Source organism: Amphibalanus amphitrite, unplaced genomic scaffold (genome assembly GCF_019059575.1).
Source record: "Amphibalanus amphitrite isolate SeventyFive unplaced genomic scaffold, NRLGWU_Aamphi_draft 000434F_arrow, whole genome shotgun sequence".
NCBI classification, from domain to species: Eukaryota; Metazoa; Arthropoda; class Thecostraca; order Balanomorpha; family Balanidae; genus Amphibalanus; species Amphibalanus amphitrite.
The window spans coordinates 311,398-325,709 of NW_024881928.1; the positions used below are offsets into that span (position 1 = coordinate 311,398).

General features: G+C 49.9%; 1 protein-coding gene across 3 annotated transcripts; it reads right to left on the bottom strand.

Moving 5' to 3' along the window:
• Positions 1 to 31: 31 nt before the first annotated feature.
• On the bottom strand, positions 32 to 14,177 carry LOC122391349 (zinc finger C2HC domain-containing protein 1C-like). 3 transcript variants are annotated; one of them, XM_043385152.1, is made up of 6 exons: positions 13,980 to 14,177; positions 12,931 to 13,022; positions 7,681 to 8,436; positions 3,913 to 4,056; positions 2,031 to 2,255; positions 32 to 1,383 (listed from the first exon to the last, which is right to left on the bottom strand). In XM_043385152.1, exons 2-6 carry the CDS (start codon positions 13,009 to 13,011, stop codon positions 1,108 to 1,110), a joined length of 1,482 nt encoding a protein of 493 aa, XP_043241087.1. In that variant the 5' UTR covers positions 13,012 to 13,022; positions 13,980 to 14,177; the 3' UTR covers positions 32 to 1,107. The 3 variants fall into 3 exon arrangements, with proteins under 3 accessions (XP_043241087.1, XP_043241086.1, XP_043241088.1); XM_043385151.1 differs by having other exon boundaries at positions 32 to 1,398; XM_043385153.1 differs by lacking the exons at positions 12,931 to 13,022; positions 13,980 to 14,177 and adding an exon at positions 10,929 to 11,066 and having other exon boundaries at positions 32 to 1,398.
• Positions 14,178 to 14,312: the final 135 nt, after the last annotated feature.

The window sequence follows — 14,312 nt, forward strand, 5'->3', positions numbered from 1 at the left end:
CTTATCATTACAAAACGTCGTGTGAGTAGGCAATCCTTTTATTGTTTTCCCTATAATCATTCATCTAACTCTCAGTTCACATTTATTTTCGCTGCACTTTGTGATTAACCGCCGGTATCTCTTCATGATCACATCGTACTGATGCGTTCAGTACCTTCGTGATCGTCTTGTGACTTTGTGAGTACTGTGGTCTGTGTACGCTGAATCACATGATGTATTAATACCACATGCATACACTCGCATTCATGATATCACACTGCGCCTGTAATGCAAACAACACTGCGGCGCGCCCTCGCAAACGGACTAAAGGACCGTGCTCAGCTGATATATGGGTAGGATATGTATCACAGAACAGCATAGGCACGACATTTCGATTAGCGATGGTGCTCAACTGAAGATCACACGTCGGAGTATCAAAACTGATCCACAGTATCAGTATCGCAATTTAGCGACATTTCTATAAACAAACGTCTAAATTAAAACGACTGCACAGAAATATCACTATAAAGTACACATCAGTTGCAAATCTCACAATTAATACTACAAAAAGGTAAAATAAACGGTGCTCTCAAACTTGTGGGCGTAGACGGACTGTGATCATCCCTGCCCTCATCAGTCATCAGTCTCATTTGACTGATACTATTGTCCCCTTTGCCCCCATCCCATAGCAGGTCGCGGACCGCGGTGATACATGTAAACGGTATCGCCAGCTGCCGCTTCCCTATTCGATAGCGTCACCTCGGCACCGATAGCTCTTATCCGCCCCTCTTACCGCCCCCCCCCCCCCTTCCGTCTCCGAAGCCGTTTCTTCCTATCTTCCCAGACAACAACATCCTTCGCTCCATCATTGAACGGCTTACCTTGGTGACCATCAGCCTATCGCCAGCTCAGCTCTGCCGACGGTTCGCCGTCTTAACCCCTCTTTCAGGCCTTGATTACATCGGTCGTAGTAACCACTACAAACTGACCCTTTATCCTTGCCTTCGTCCCTTTAGCTCCCCTAAACTTTAGCCCCTCGTCCATTTCTCTCCTAATACTGGCCGTCGGCTCCTCGCCCCTGCCTGCAGAAACTGAAACTACCGCTCTTCACCACCTTCCCCTCCCCGTCTACCTCCGGCCGCCCCTCTTCCCGCCCTGTTTGCCCGGCGGACCCTTGTTACTGGAGATGGACGAACACTTGGGGATGTGCCGCTCGGCCGCCGCCTCGTTGAAGCGTCGCTCGCAGTGCGGACACTGCACGTAGTCGGGGTTTTCGGAGGGCGGCGGAGGCGGAAGGTCGGCCAGACTTCCGCCGGCGTCTACATGCGCCTGCGCCATCTTCGCCGCTCGGATGTTGGCGACGAATTCTTCGTGCTGCTTCCGCCAGTCCACCTTCTTTGGCGACTGTCGGTAGCGGTTCTAGTGTTAGAGAAAACGGTAGCAAAGGTCAACGGCTATCGGAATAAAACGTCATGTGACGTTAACACAGAAATGTTAAAGAGATCACAAAGCGGTTATTCGGAACTTAGGCTGGCTCACGTGACGTTTAATCAGTATATAAACACGTAATACAAACAACGACGTCTGTAGGTAATGTATAACTAGCCCTCCCGTTTACCTGCCGCCAGCCGGTCACGGCAAGCCGTAACGGCCGTATACTTATAATCCTGTTCATAGATGGCGTTAGCAGTGAACGCCTGCAAGGGTAGGCTGTACCGCATTACACTATTACATACCGAGGGCCCTTGAGCCTCGCTGGGCGGCTCTCTGCGAGTAATAAATGCTCTGAGGCCAGTTTTACCAACAGAAAAATAGCCACCTGCCATAATTTTTTTTTTGTCTAAGGACCGCTTCACATACGGAGCGTAAACGGTAAAGCCCTATCCGCTTACGTGCCCATCGCGTTTACGTATGTGAAGCGGTCCTTAGAGTTTAGACCAAAAATTCCGGCAGCCGGCTATTTTTCTGTTGGTAAAACTGGCCTCTGGATAAGAAAGAATGTTACTCATATATCATTTTCTTTCTTTTCTCACATTACAGGTAAAGCTCACCTTCTGCTGTTTGTCGCCGCCCTGTTTAATTTTCTTCAGATACTGCTCCGACTCCGTGCCCGATACCCGCATCTTGACCGGGTCGAACACCTTCCGCTTCTTGGCGTGGCTCTTCTCGCAGATCTCCTGGTGCTTCTCCAGCCGGTCTTTGGCGAACGAGCGCGTGCAGATGGGGCACTGGGCCATGTTGGGGTCGGTCGGCGGCGGCCGCGGGGCGTCAGACGGCTGAAACGGAATACAGGCCGGGTCAGATGGAATACCTACAGGCCGGGTCAGACGGCTGGAACGGAATACAGACAGGGTCAGATGGAATACAGGCCGGGTCAGAAGGTTGGGAAGGAATACAGGCCGGGTCAGACGGCTGGGACGGAATACAGGCCTGGTCAAATATCTGTGATGAATTTTCCCTGCAATAATAACCTGGTTGAGGAGCAGGACGCGAACGCATGAATAATTCATCGCGCAACATATTCATGGATCGACATCATGCAAGCATCACTGCCAAGTATGGTATCCGGTCAGGCGATAATCATTGTTTTATCGCTATTTCTAGACGGATAGAGGTCTAATATTTTATGCATGACTATGCAAGCTGAGGGACGGCTTCGAAATGTCGAAACAAACTTCGTTTTCAGGAATGGTTCCTGGAAAAAGCTGTAATTGTATGTAAAAACAGACAGTCTCCTTGCCTATGTTGACCAGCAGACGTTCATAATGAACTTTTAATGCGTTTGACGTTACATAAGCCGTATTCTTGCACACCTTACTACCCTGTCTGAAATTTGGCACGCCATACGTCATGCTCCCAATCCCGGCAACGGGCTGACACCGTTCCGCGAATAGCATGACTCACCCAGACGGAGGAGCGTCAGTCACGCAACAAAACCCCTCCCTCCCTCCCCAGGGTACGGGGCAAACAGTACCATAACGGGGATCGCGTCACATTTCAGCCAATAGCCAGACGCCTCTATAATCTCTGAACAGTATTTTTACGATGCAATACGATTCCATACGATCGCATTCATTATGAACTGCTGCAAGGTAGTCTGACTTAAATGACCATATAATATTTTGGTAGGAAATATTGCAGGCTTGTGTTATGCCTAACTACATTTACGTTGCAAGTGTTTTAGCGAACGTCACAGGGTTCACGTCTGCTATCAGTATGCGTGCCTTTCGGAACTTTTTAAAGGTCATGAGACGAATAATGGCAGGGAATTTCCTCCCGCTAAGGATTTCCTTAAATACCCTGATGAGCTGGCGTATCTACTTATACAGCATGCAACCGGAAATCGGAGCTGTAACCTACTTTGCGATGAACATGCAACCTTCGTTTTCCATTAATTAACAAACTGTAAGTCATAAATTTTATTGGAAGAATCGCTTGGTGAGATTCTTTTAACTATAAGGTAATTATCCCACACAAAGTGTGGAATTCTAGTACATCAATTATATGTATTGTTGCAAAAAAAAAAAATGAAGGAAGGTAGGATAACCACAAGCACTTGATATACGTGTAAATCGACAATAAGTAAACGTGGCTGATGAGTACCTGTGTTCTTAGCACAGGTATTCACGAGCGTAGTAGTATAAGAAGATGAAATTAAGCACACTGACAAACGCCCAAGGTCACTTACTATAGCGGTTCCCCACTTTGCTGTTTCCCATGGCCGTCCCGGCGTCCAGGACAGTCAGCGGTCATCCATACCTTGACCGATGGTCTCCGATCACCCATACCTTGACCGATGGTCTCCGGTCACCCGTACCTTGACCGATGGTCTCCGGTCACCCGTAACTTGACCGATGGTCTCCGGTCACCCGTAACTTGACCGATGGTCTCCGGTCACCCGTACCTTGACCGATGGTCTCCGGTCACCCGTACCTTGACCGATGATCGCCGTGACCCGCCATTGACCGAGGGTCGTCGGGAGCCGCCTCCCTTCCTTCCTCTCGATGGGGAGAGCGTCTGCCGCGCGGGCTTGGCCGCCGCCGCCGCCTTCGGGGGCGCCGGTGACTTTGATTTACTCTGAAAACACGCCCGTGTGTGGTCAGGTCATGCAAGGGTTAACGGGTACCAAATGAAAACTTATTCTTAGACAATAGAACAAGCGTCATTTAAAGACGTTGAGAAGGTATTAGCAGTGCACTTTTAAGCTGTCAGTTTCAATCGACCAGCACAACTTACTGTTATATCTAATCGATACGCATAATTTTCCACGCGTGTCTTTTCATCGAAAAGCAATGAAGCTCACAAACTTTTCAATCAAGCAAACACTCATAAACTGAATGATAGTCACACCATAAACACGCGTCACTACAATTCAACTTGAGTAACTGTAAAACAAACAAGTTCCTCAAACACACGGCACACGGCACACGCAGCATTCCGCGACGGCAGAGCAAACAAAACGGTGGCAGCGTCAAGTATCTGCACGCACGTCAGGTCGCAGTCGCCACAGCACACCACGCTGCACACGCCACTCGGTGCAGGTCGGGTCAGGTCAGGTCACAGGTCAGGTCACAGGTCACACAAGCCGTACCGATCCGGAGCCCATGTCCGCTGGGTGAGCGGCGATGTTGGCGCAGCTGTGGTCGGCTCCCTGTCTGAGGGTCGGCGCCCCACACACGGCACGCGCAGACGCTATGGAAACGGCGCCAAACAGCTCCGGCGCGCCAATACGGGCCTTTGGGTGGCAGCGGGCCGGCTGGGGGTGGGTGCAGGTGCCCCATACCCCTCCCCTCCCCTGCCCAGTCCGTGGGTATTTCCGATAATACAATTACGCGTGGCTGATAGTGAAGAAAAAGGTCCTACTATCCAGCGAAAGTTATGCTTTCTTCCGATATCTCCACTGGTATGCATCTCATTATTTATAAAGTTACATGTTGTAAAGCCGAGTCCCTGCTTACGCTACATCTAAAACTCTCTAGAGCAATCAAGACCTATCAGGTGTGCGTTGTCTTCACCAGGCCGGTTGTCACTATCAGGCGACACTTTGTCCGTGTAATTGTCTTTGAAGGTAAGTAATTACAAGAAATCGCGATCCCAGCTGCTGGCAATGAGATAGTAATTAGTAATACGCTTATATGCGAACGCAATGCATGCTTTCAGTTCATCATAATGCTCATCAACGGCCTTTGCGGTCAACAAAGAGGACGCATGTCTATATTTCCGAGTCGAATAATGTCTCAACAGCAATTTCTTATGACTATCGCGGCCTAACAAATCGTTATACCCATTCGCTATAGGTACACGCGTTTACTAGCATGACGGACGCAAAGCTTGTGACAACTGGGCCAATCAGCGACCAGCGTGCGCAGCGTGACGTAATGTCAGCCTGTGTGACGTCACGCCACTTGCGGCTCGAATCGTTATACGGTGAGTTTTCTGTGTGCACACGCCCGTACCCCGTGTTTGGACGGTGCAGGCCTGGAAACCATTCTAGGAATACTCAGTATGGCGCCAAAGGTCAGCCAACCTGGTTGGAAAAACGACCGGTCGAGGTCGACTGGGCTATTATAAAGAGGGAGGGTGTAGGTATGTGTACCTATATGTTTGCACCGCAAATTTCCGGTCGTGGTCAAACAGCAAAGATCTAAGTTAATGCCAATTTCAATTAAATATAGCTTGCTTGAGGAAAAATGACAAGAGCTTACATGAAAACAATCAGACCAGTCATCGAGAAAAAGGTGACCTTGGATCAACCACCCCGGATGGGTCATTGGCACATAAGCGGTCAACCAGCTGTCAGCGCTGATGCGAGGGCTTGCGGTCACACTGCAGCGACGCTTCGCCAGCAGTGGAGACGGGCCTGAAAGCTGTTTGTCAGCCTGTTATTGCATCGGTCTGTAGTTAACTGCAGGGAGCAATATTCACACACCAGTGATCCCTGAAATATTAACAGACGCTGCCAGTGATCGCTGGGGCTGGCGGACGTTGCCACGGTTTCTAAGATCGATCCGGCCGATGTTAGCAGGGTTATTGTCGTTCGTTTACTGTTCGCTGGCATTGTAACGGCGGCACGGGGACAGTGACACATGAGTTCAAGGTCTCAGGTTCGATTTCGCTATGAAATGAATGTTCAATAACGTTCGATGTGGCCAACAAGGTGGCTATTGACGATCCATCAGGCGCTTTGGAGAAGAGACTCTAATTGTTTACACCTTACTCTTTTAACAGCTCTCTAAAACGTTATAGCCGTCATTTACGGTGGTGACAAGACTTGCATTAGGCGGCACGGCATTAGCAGTTCTATACCACATAACACTTTCGCAGGGACAATTTAATGTTCCCTGAGTGCGGAAGCATAACCCTGAAGTCGACGCTGCAGCGGTACGGAATGACGTCTGAACCGGGTGCCCTCCAATGCAGCAGTGGTCTTTGTAGGCTACTGCGCCTTGACTTCTGCTTAGGAATGGAAGTTATTGATTTTGTGGAAGTAGTTTGCTGGATATGTAGGTGTTTTGAATTGTGTTGTGGTTGCACTTTAAAGCCCAAAGGTTATCAAAAGGGAGCCTTCTGAGCACTAGGAAAATAATTCTAGTGTACTAGAGGCTAGAGAACACCAAAAATATTACGATTCAAGTGCTGTAACGATGCTTTCTAAGTTATTGCGGTAGTATGTAGGCAGCGGCACTATCCCATCCATCATAATGCTAAGCAAACACCTGGATCGATGTGTTTCCAGCGCCTCGCCATGGCTCAGTTGAATGGCTGAGTTAGACTCGAAGTGGGGAACCGGAGTCCGAGTCGGGTATGGCGTTGCAATTACGAGACCGGGGTGGTATGGTATGGCAAACACATAAGAGATAGGAACCTAGAAACTAGGCTGAGGCAAGTACTCATATAGACTCGTAGACGTGTCGCACATCCAACCACCAAGTAAAAACTCACCGAAGAAATAAACGTAAAAAGGCTATCGTAAAACCCTTAACAATGCGCCTAACTCCCGGCGCCCAAAATCTGCTTTCCCGGTCCTGTGGCACAGTTGAGAGTACTGAGTAACCTTTGCCTGAGCCGACCAGTGCACCTGTGGGAGCCGGTTTCGAGCCATTTTAACGCCCGTTATTTTCTCCGGAAGGAGTAGTCGTCTTACAACTAAAAAGCCAGTTGAGCCGCTTCGACACGTTGAACGCTCGACACTTACCCCGCGTTCGATGTCTCTCGGGCGACGAAGATTCTACGCCGTCCGGCCAATCACGTTCCATAACCGCAGCTGAGCCCCCGCTGACCTTGAACGGGAGTGGCCGGACGACGTAGAATCTTCGTGGTCCGAGAAACATCGAACGCGGGGTTAATTAACTTCTGTCAGGAATACGGAATTTCCAGATCGGGTGATAGGGTCATAATATACGCGACAAGTTTCTACGCAATAAGCTCTGCCTAGCGTGGGTTCTGAGCCTCTGCGGCCTGGTAAATCGGTCGGGCATGGAGACATTTAAAAATGTTTTGTTGAAACAGCTAGCTAATTTCTGGGCAATGCTGCGTAGCGCGCAATAATCTGCTCCGTTTCCTTTCAGTGCCTGGTGGCTTTAAAGCGGTTCTCAGGCGCAAATGCTGGCTGCACTGTCACGCCGAGCGACCGGCCGGCCGGTCGGTTGCATTGCAGCACACCACGGCACACCATGCGTCACACGGATGTTACGTCCTCACCCTGCGCGGCGCGCGTGCCTTCAGACCGGCCGGCTCCTTCGTGGTGTCCTTGATCTTGTCGAGCAGCTCGCCCTCTCGGCGACGCAGCTCGTCGTTTATTCGATTGCGATCCTCCTGTCTGCGCGGCGGCTTCTTTTTGGCGCGCCCTACTGAGCTGCTGCGTGCGGCCGGCTTGGTCGCACGCTTCTGCGGGGCCTCGATGGCGCCCTGGCTCTTGGTCCGGCGCAGCGGAGCGCCGCGCCCCTTGGTTCGACTTACCGTCTGCTGCTGAGGCGGTGAACGGTCGGCGCGCTTGCCCGCGCCGCTGCGCGCCGGCGGTGTCCGCTTCTGCCGGCCGCCGGTCGGAGGTGAGCTCTTACTGATGGGCTCCAGCGGGTAGCTCTTGTCCCACCCCACTGGCGAGTTTTGTGCTGAGGTGCCGCCCATGCGGCGAGCCTGGAACATGGCCCGTACTTTGCCAGGTCCCAGGGAACTGTTCATGCTGAGCGAGGCAGACAGACTGCTCATCTGCGAGCGCTGACTGCAGGCGCTCTCCGCGCCCGGCGACCGTGGCGCCGCCGAGTGGCGCTCTGGGGAACTGCTGGTGCTGCCAGCCGTCGTTGGAGGTGAGGGTGACTCTGGCGCCGCCTGTTGGTGGCCTGAGTATTCAGAAGTTTCCCCGACTGCCGCCGAGGCCGAAGTTTCGGCCGGCTCTGGTGAGGAAGACCCAGGTGAAGGAGCGCGTTCTGTCTGTCTCCTCGGTTGAGAAGTAGACCTCTGTGGATAGGAGAACACTGCTGAGGCACACTGGGGACACTGTGGAGAAGAGGATATTGCTGGATGTTGTTGAATGATAGATCACGACAGCTGGTAGAATGTTGACAGCTTATGTCCTTAGCACATATGATTAACCCGCGCCGGGCCGGTGCTCTGAGATTCCGCGCCGGGCCGGGGGGTGTCTGAACACCCCCCCCCTTCTAACTCGGCTCCTGGGCCACGTAGCGACACGCGGTAAGCGGCAATCGAAAGCACGTCCAAAATAAGGACGAAAACACTTCGGTCATTTTTTGGGTCAGGTCAAAGGTCAGGTCACCAGAGGTCACCAAAGGTCAAATGTCCACTATTTCAACATTTTGGAAACTGCCAACGGCCATCTCGGGAACCGATAGAGCTACAGCGCCGCGGAAAAGCGTATTCGATAGCCCTTTTACAGACCTTTCTGAGTAATGTTCTCAAATTTGACCTCAGGTCTACGGTTTAGCCTCCAGAGGGCAAAAACTCCAAAAATAGCCGTTTTTACGAAAAACGTTTTTTTCGGCAATAACTTTTGACTCAAAAAAGACACGACATTACTTTTGCCACCATCGTGTTCCTCTCGTCGAGACGCGTCGAATGAACTATAATTTGACCTTGAAAGGTCAATTTGAAAATTTGACCTCAGGTGCAAGGTCATGACCTGACCAGAAAAGGCCATGTTCATATCCGTCAAGCCGAACACATCTAAGAGCGTTTTCAGCGCTCTAGCACGTCTCTATCAGAAGTTATTAGCGAAAAACTGTTAGTTTCTGTTCGTGACCTGAGATGACCTCGGGGACATAACGAGGGGTCACAGTTGCCATTTTCCGGTTCAGTGTGTCCATTTTACCTACATCTCGATGTTTGAGAGTGTCTAGAATATAGCGTTCGTGCAAAACAGACGCTTTTCAATTTTCTCCCATTGACTTATAATGGAGAGGTCGCAAAATTGACCTGACCTTAGGTCACCGATATCAAAATTCCGGGATATCAATTTCATAGATAATGTTGCTCTTATCAATCGCTGAAAGTTTCAAGGCAATCGATCAATCGGTGTAGCTATGACGAGCATTCTTATTTTTTCTGAGGTGAGGTCACCTGGCGTGACCTGGTGACCTGACCTAAGGTGACCTGGATCTGAAATTTACACAACATGTGCGGAAAAGATGCACGAACAGGTGTGCCAAAAACGCGCCGCCGTTTTTGAGATATCTGCGAAACACCGCAGGAGGGTGTTCAAACACCCCCCCCCCCCCAGCCCGGCGCGGGTTAAATCAAAACAGATGCAGGGAAGAGAACGTTACATTATTATCAGGCATCCTATTCTCAGGATACTAGACACTAACTGCGCCAGTATCATTGCTCTTCTTTTTTAGGGGGGCTGCCGGTCATCCATCCAAGCGTCCGGCGCAGAAAACAGGGCAGTTACAGAATTCTTACTAGAACAGCAGGCGGGATTGTTCTCACAGTCCTTCCGGGGTGACTTCTGAACATGCTTTGCGACCTGTCTCACAGGGACATGATTCGTTCAAGACCGGGCTGAGTCGTTGAGGCCCACTAGTTGGAAGACGCAGCCCAAGGGCTTATCATTATCCTATCACCCCTTAAGCCTGAAAGGGTCTAAGTTAATCGACCAGAAAGGGCTGAACGAGCAAAGAAAAAACACAGTGTATATAAATAAAAAACAAGCAGCAATAAGAGTAACAACAGTAAAGGGTGTCCAAAATCGTACCTATAACCAGGTTCACACAGTAGGTATGTGGGCAAATGGATAAGTTTGATGTCCAAGAAGCGTTTCACTCGAATTTTGAATGTTATGGCTCTCTGTGTTCTGGACCGGTTCAAGAGCGTGCTTTGGATGAAAGTGTGCCATCACGAACAACGTGGTGATTCAAATGAATAAGACAGCTTCAAGTGAGGTCACTCGGGCACAAAGGTAACTAGATCGTCATCAGGGGCGACAGTCATCAGGGGCGCTTTTACTGGGCAAGAGCTTCTTATAAATCAGCGTAAGTACAATTTACGTCTTAAATTTACAATGGAGCGCAGCTGATAACAGCCGCCAACTGTCAGCCGAGCTTCTACATACGCACAGGGATTGAACTTGGAATTGGACTAATTTCTTATTGTTAGCTACAATGCAGGCAAGCTTTAGATGTGTGTTTACTAATATGAGGGTTTTTAAAATATTACATGCTTGGACTTTGGAAAGAACTTTGCATTGACTGTTTCTGTGTTAGTTGGTAGGGGCATTTCAGACAGCAGCTTTGACAGTATTCACTCGTGATCTGTCCTGTCGGCCTGGTGGTCGCCTTTGTGGTCTATTTCTCTCGCGAGTACTCGAAGTAATTTCTATGAGTGCTTTAGCGATTAGTATGCATGATTGTTATGCTAGTGTGCAAAGTGCTAATGTGACCTTCTTGCCACTTTCTCACCGCGCGATCAAGGCCGGTCGCCATCAACCGCTCGCTCACCTGAATTTCTCTCTCCCACTTCCTCCAAATCCCCTCACTACACCAAACACACCACCGGCACTCGTCTCCACTCCTCTCGGTCGGTACTGGCCGGCGACTGACCCAAGCACCGCGCACTGCTGCCCTGGGCGACGTATCGACACCGACTCGCCGTGGCACTGGCGAGTCGCGGTCGGCGCGGCGACCGGTCAGTTGGCGGGGTACGCAATCGATGACGCACCGGGCCAGACAACCGGGTCAGGGGCGGCGGAGGGACGCGCAGGGGTGTGAGGGGAGATGAGATGGTACACTGATAGGTGTTGTAAGGAGGTGTGTTGGTATTCAAAATATCTGTTTTCGATTGATGTGCATTCCGTCCAATTTGAAGCTGATTTGTGATTTACTTGTTTTGGGTGAGTTTTGTTAACCTTACTGCCCTTTGCAGTTCACTTTTTTTCGAAAAGATGAAGACCTGAGACCATGTGGATATCTTTAAAGATCTAAGCAGCCCAGTGCTGACCGTCGGCAGCCTTTCGTCGACTTTCACAAAATATCGGAGATTATAATTATCGACAGCTACAATCATCGATGTGAATATTGTTGTGCGGGTATTGCTCACAAAATGTTCAAATACCGGCAGCATGAATGCACCAAAAATTAAACTCGAGGATGTGGGTCCTTGAACAATTTGGCTCTGGCACACACATCGCCATCGTAAAGTTATTTTTCCCTTAAGACATCTAAATAAACGTTTTCGTTTAAATGTATAAACCGCTTGTAGTAGAAGTAAGGCCCGAACCGGAGCGAAATGCAACAAGGACGAAGACTGGCATATTCTGATCAATACAAGGTCGGTAGGCATTTGCTTGCAGCCGCCATGCAGCAGGCGCCTGATCGATAACAATTAACGCTCGATCACCGCCGTCCACCGCTATGTAGCGAAAGGACACAGAAGGTATGCATTCTGTCGCTTCACGCTTGAATTGTGCTCATCCACATTTTTACGGACGATGCGTGTTGCAAACTTATCATTCTGTAAATGGTGTATTCAAGCTGACAACAGCTTCCAATAGCTATAATTGGATCGGTTCCCTATGGTGAGGAGTTCGCTATCACGCGATAAGGTGATTTCGGATTCGCGAGTAGATAGTAAAGCGGTAGCTAGCCGTCTGGAGACACACAAACACGACGATTCAGCTTTTGTTTATTGGTCGTGCTGTTTTTTAATTCTAAGATTAGTTGGAATCACTTTGCAATGTTTGTTGATGAGTTCAATCTCAGAAATATGATGTCGTCGAAAGCAACAGATAATCTCTCCTCAAGAAAGCACACCTTGCCTTCATCAGAGAATCAAGGACACGCGTCAAGTCAGCAAGGACACGTGTCGCGGCACGACCATGGGCCCAGTCACGCGGCGCACAGCTATACGGTCATTTTCGTGCCGGGTAGCGCTGGCACAGGCATGTGACGGCAGTAATTGCTGGACGAGTGCACACCCGACGCGGTCAATAGAGGCGGGCCGACCAAGGCCGTGGTATTACACGGCTGATCAGACCAGCTGATGGATGAGATTGGGTCATGTGGTGACGGGATCGGTGGTTAGCGATGGAAGGTTACTGACATCTAATGAAAAATGGCGATGATATTAATTATGTAATCATGCTTCAAAATTACCATAAAATACATACCTTCGTTGACATGCTTCCATGCAGTTTATCGTTTGGACTGTATAACCATCATACATTGTGTAGCTGTAACTGTATGCAAGGTGTGCTGAAAAATTACGTAACGCTGTGTACGAGCATTTGTCTCGATATATCCTTCGACTTCTGCAATATGTTGTCAGTCTTGAATACTACACAGTTACTTCAATCCTAAAATACAAGCTGTAAGACAGCTGACATTACGCGTAGTGGTATCATATCACAAACATCCTGATTTTTTTTTGTGTTTCGTCCATGCAGAACCATTCCAGTAATGTCACGGATGAAGAGCACGTCTAATTCGTTGCGAGTCTTCTCACCTGTTTAGCGCTTAGTCGACTGGGTCCTCGTGACGCCACAGGCTGGGGAATGCCACTAGTCCGTCGGGAGACTGTTGCCATCGCTCACTGTCCTGTGAAAAACGGTGTCACGCTTACAAAATACACTTCCTTGGCACGGCACCACACAGCCAAAGCGAGGCGCGGAAGCAGCTGGGAGGGTAGACTGTCCCGCTACGCACGCCTGTGCTGCGGTACAGTCTACATTCCAGGCATTCGGGTGGCGGAGAGCCCGAGCCATTCGCCTTCGACGTGCGTGTGATTTCTGTATCTATAGCCGTCGTGCAATAGCATAGCATGAATTGGGGGTTTGTTAGTGGCGTTTGTCATACATTGCGTGCCGGAAGCCCATTCTATGCGTACCGGATCTATATAGCATTTTTAGGAATAAGGCCATTACACTGCATTCGCATCGATTTTACAGACCAAACATTCCTGTTATTTACGCTAGGGTTTTCCTCACTTTCAGTAATCTAGTGCCCTAAGCAAGAAGTTAGCTAGTATAGTAAGGTTGACAACCACAGCAGATGGACTCACTCAGGCCGATGAAATGATCTTTTTTAACCAAGAGTCTTGTATTCCCTTATCAAACAAAATGTCAACTAAAATAGGTACGTTGTGAATAAAGCATTACTCACAAGTAGAAGAACGCTCTACACTTTTATAGTTATTTTGTTTTAAGTGCTGCAAACAAGTCTCCAAACCAATTCAATTACAGTTCATAAACGAAATAATCTATTGATTATGCCCATGTAATGGATCGCGTACCCCGCGGCAATCACCGACATGAACACAATCACACAAACACACCCACACATACACACAGAGAACAAAGGAGCGTTACCAAAAGGCAACGCCCGACAGGCACGACCCCACTACTCCCCTCGACCTGTCAGCGTCGGCGGGCGGCAGAACGCCATTCTCTGTTTACCACATACCTGTCGACCCAGAACGCCATTCTCTGTTTACCACATACCTGTCGACCACCGGGTCCGACGGACGACGCCAGAGCGGCACGGCGCGATCGTTACCTGTCTGACGTCACTGGTTGGTTGGCCCGGGTCGTAACGGCAGCGACGGGCACCGCGGCACACCCGGTAACCGCCAGTAACCGGCACAAATCGATCCGATTGCTGGGCGACTGTAGGCCGCCGCCTGCCCGACGGACGCTCAAAGACAACTGGGACACGGCCGGCTAGGTGCGCCCCCAGCCACCAGGGGACGCCACCGCACTGACACGTGACTAATGGGATTCCAGGCACATCCAGGGGAATGGACAGCTGGCCCACGAGCGCCGCTTGTCACGTGATATAGAGGATTGGACACTATAGCTGCTGGCGTGCCAAATCTGGGGTTTGCTATGT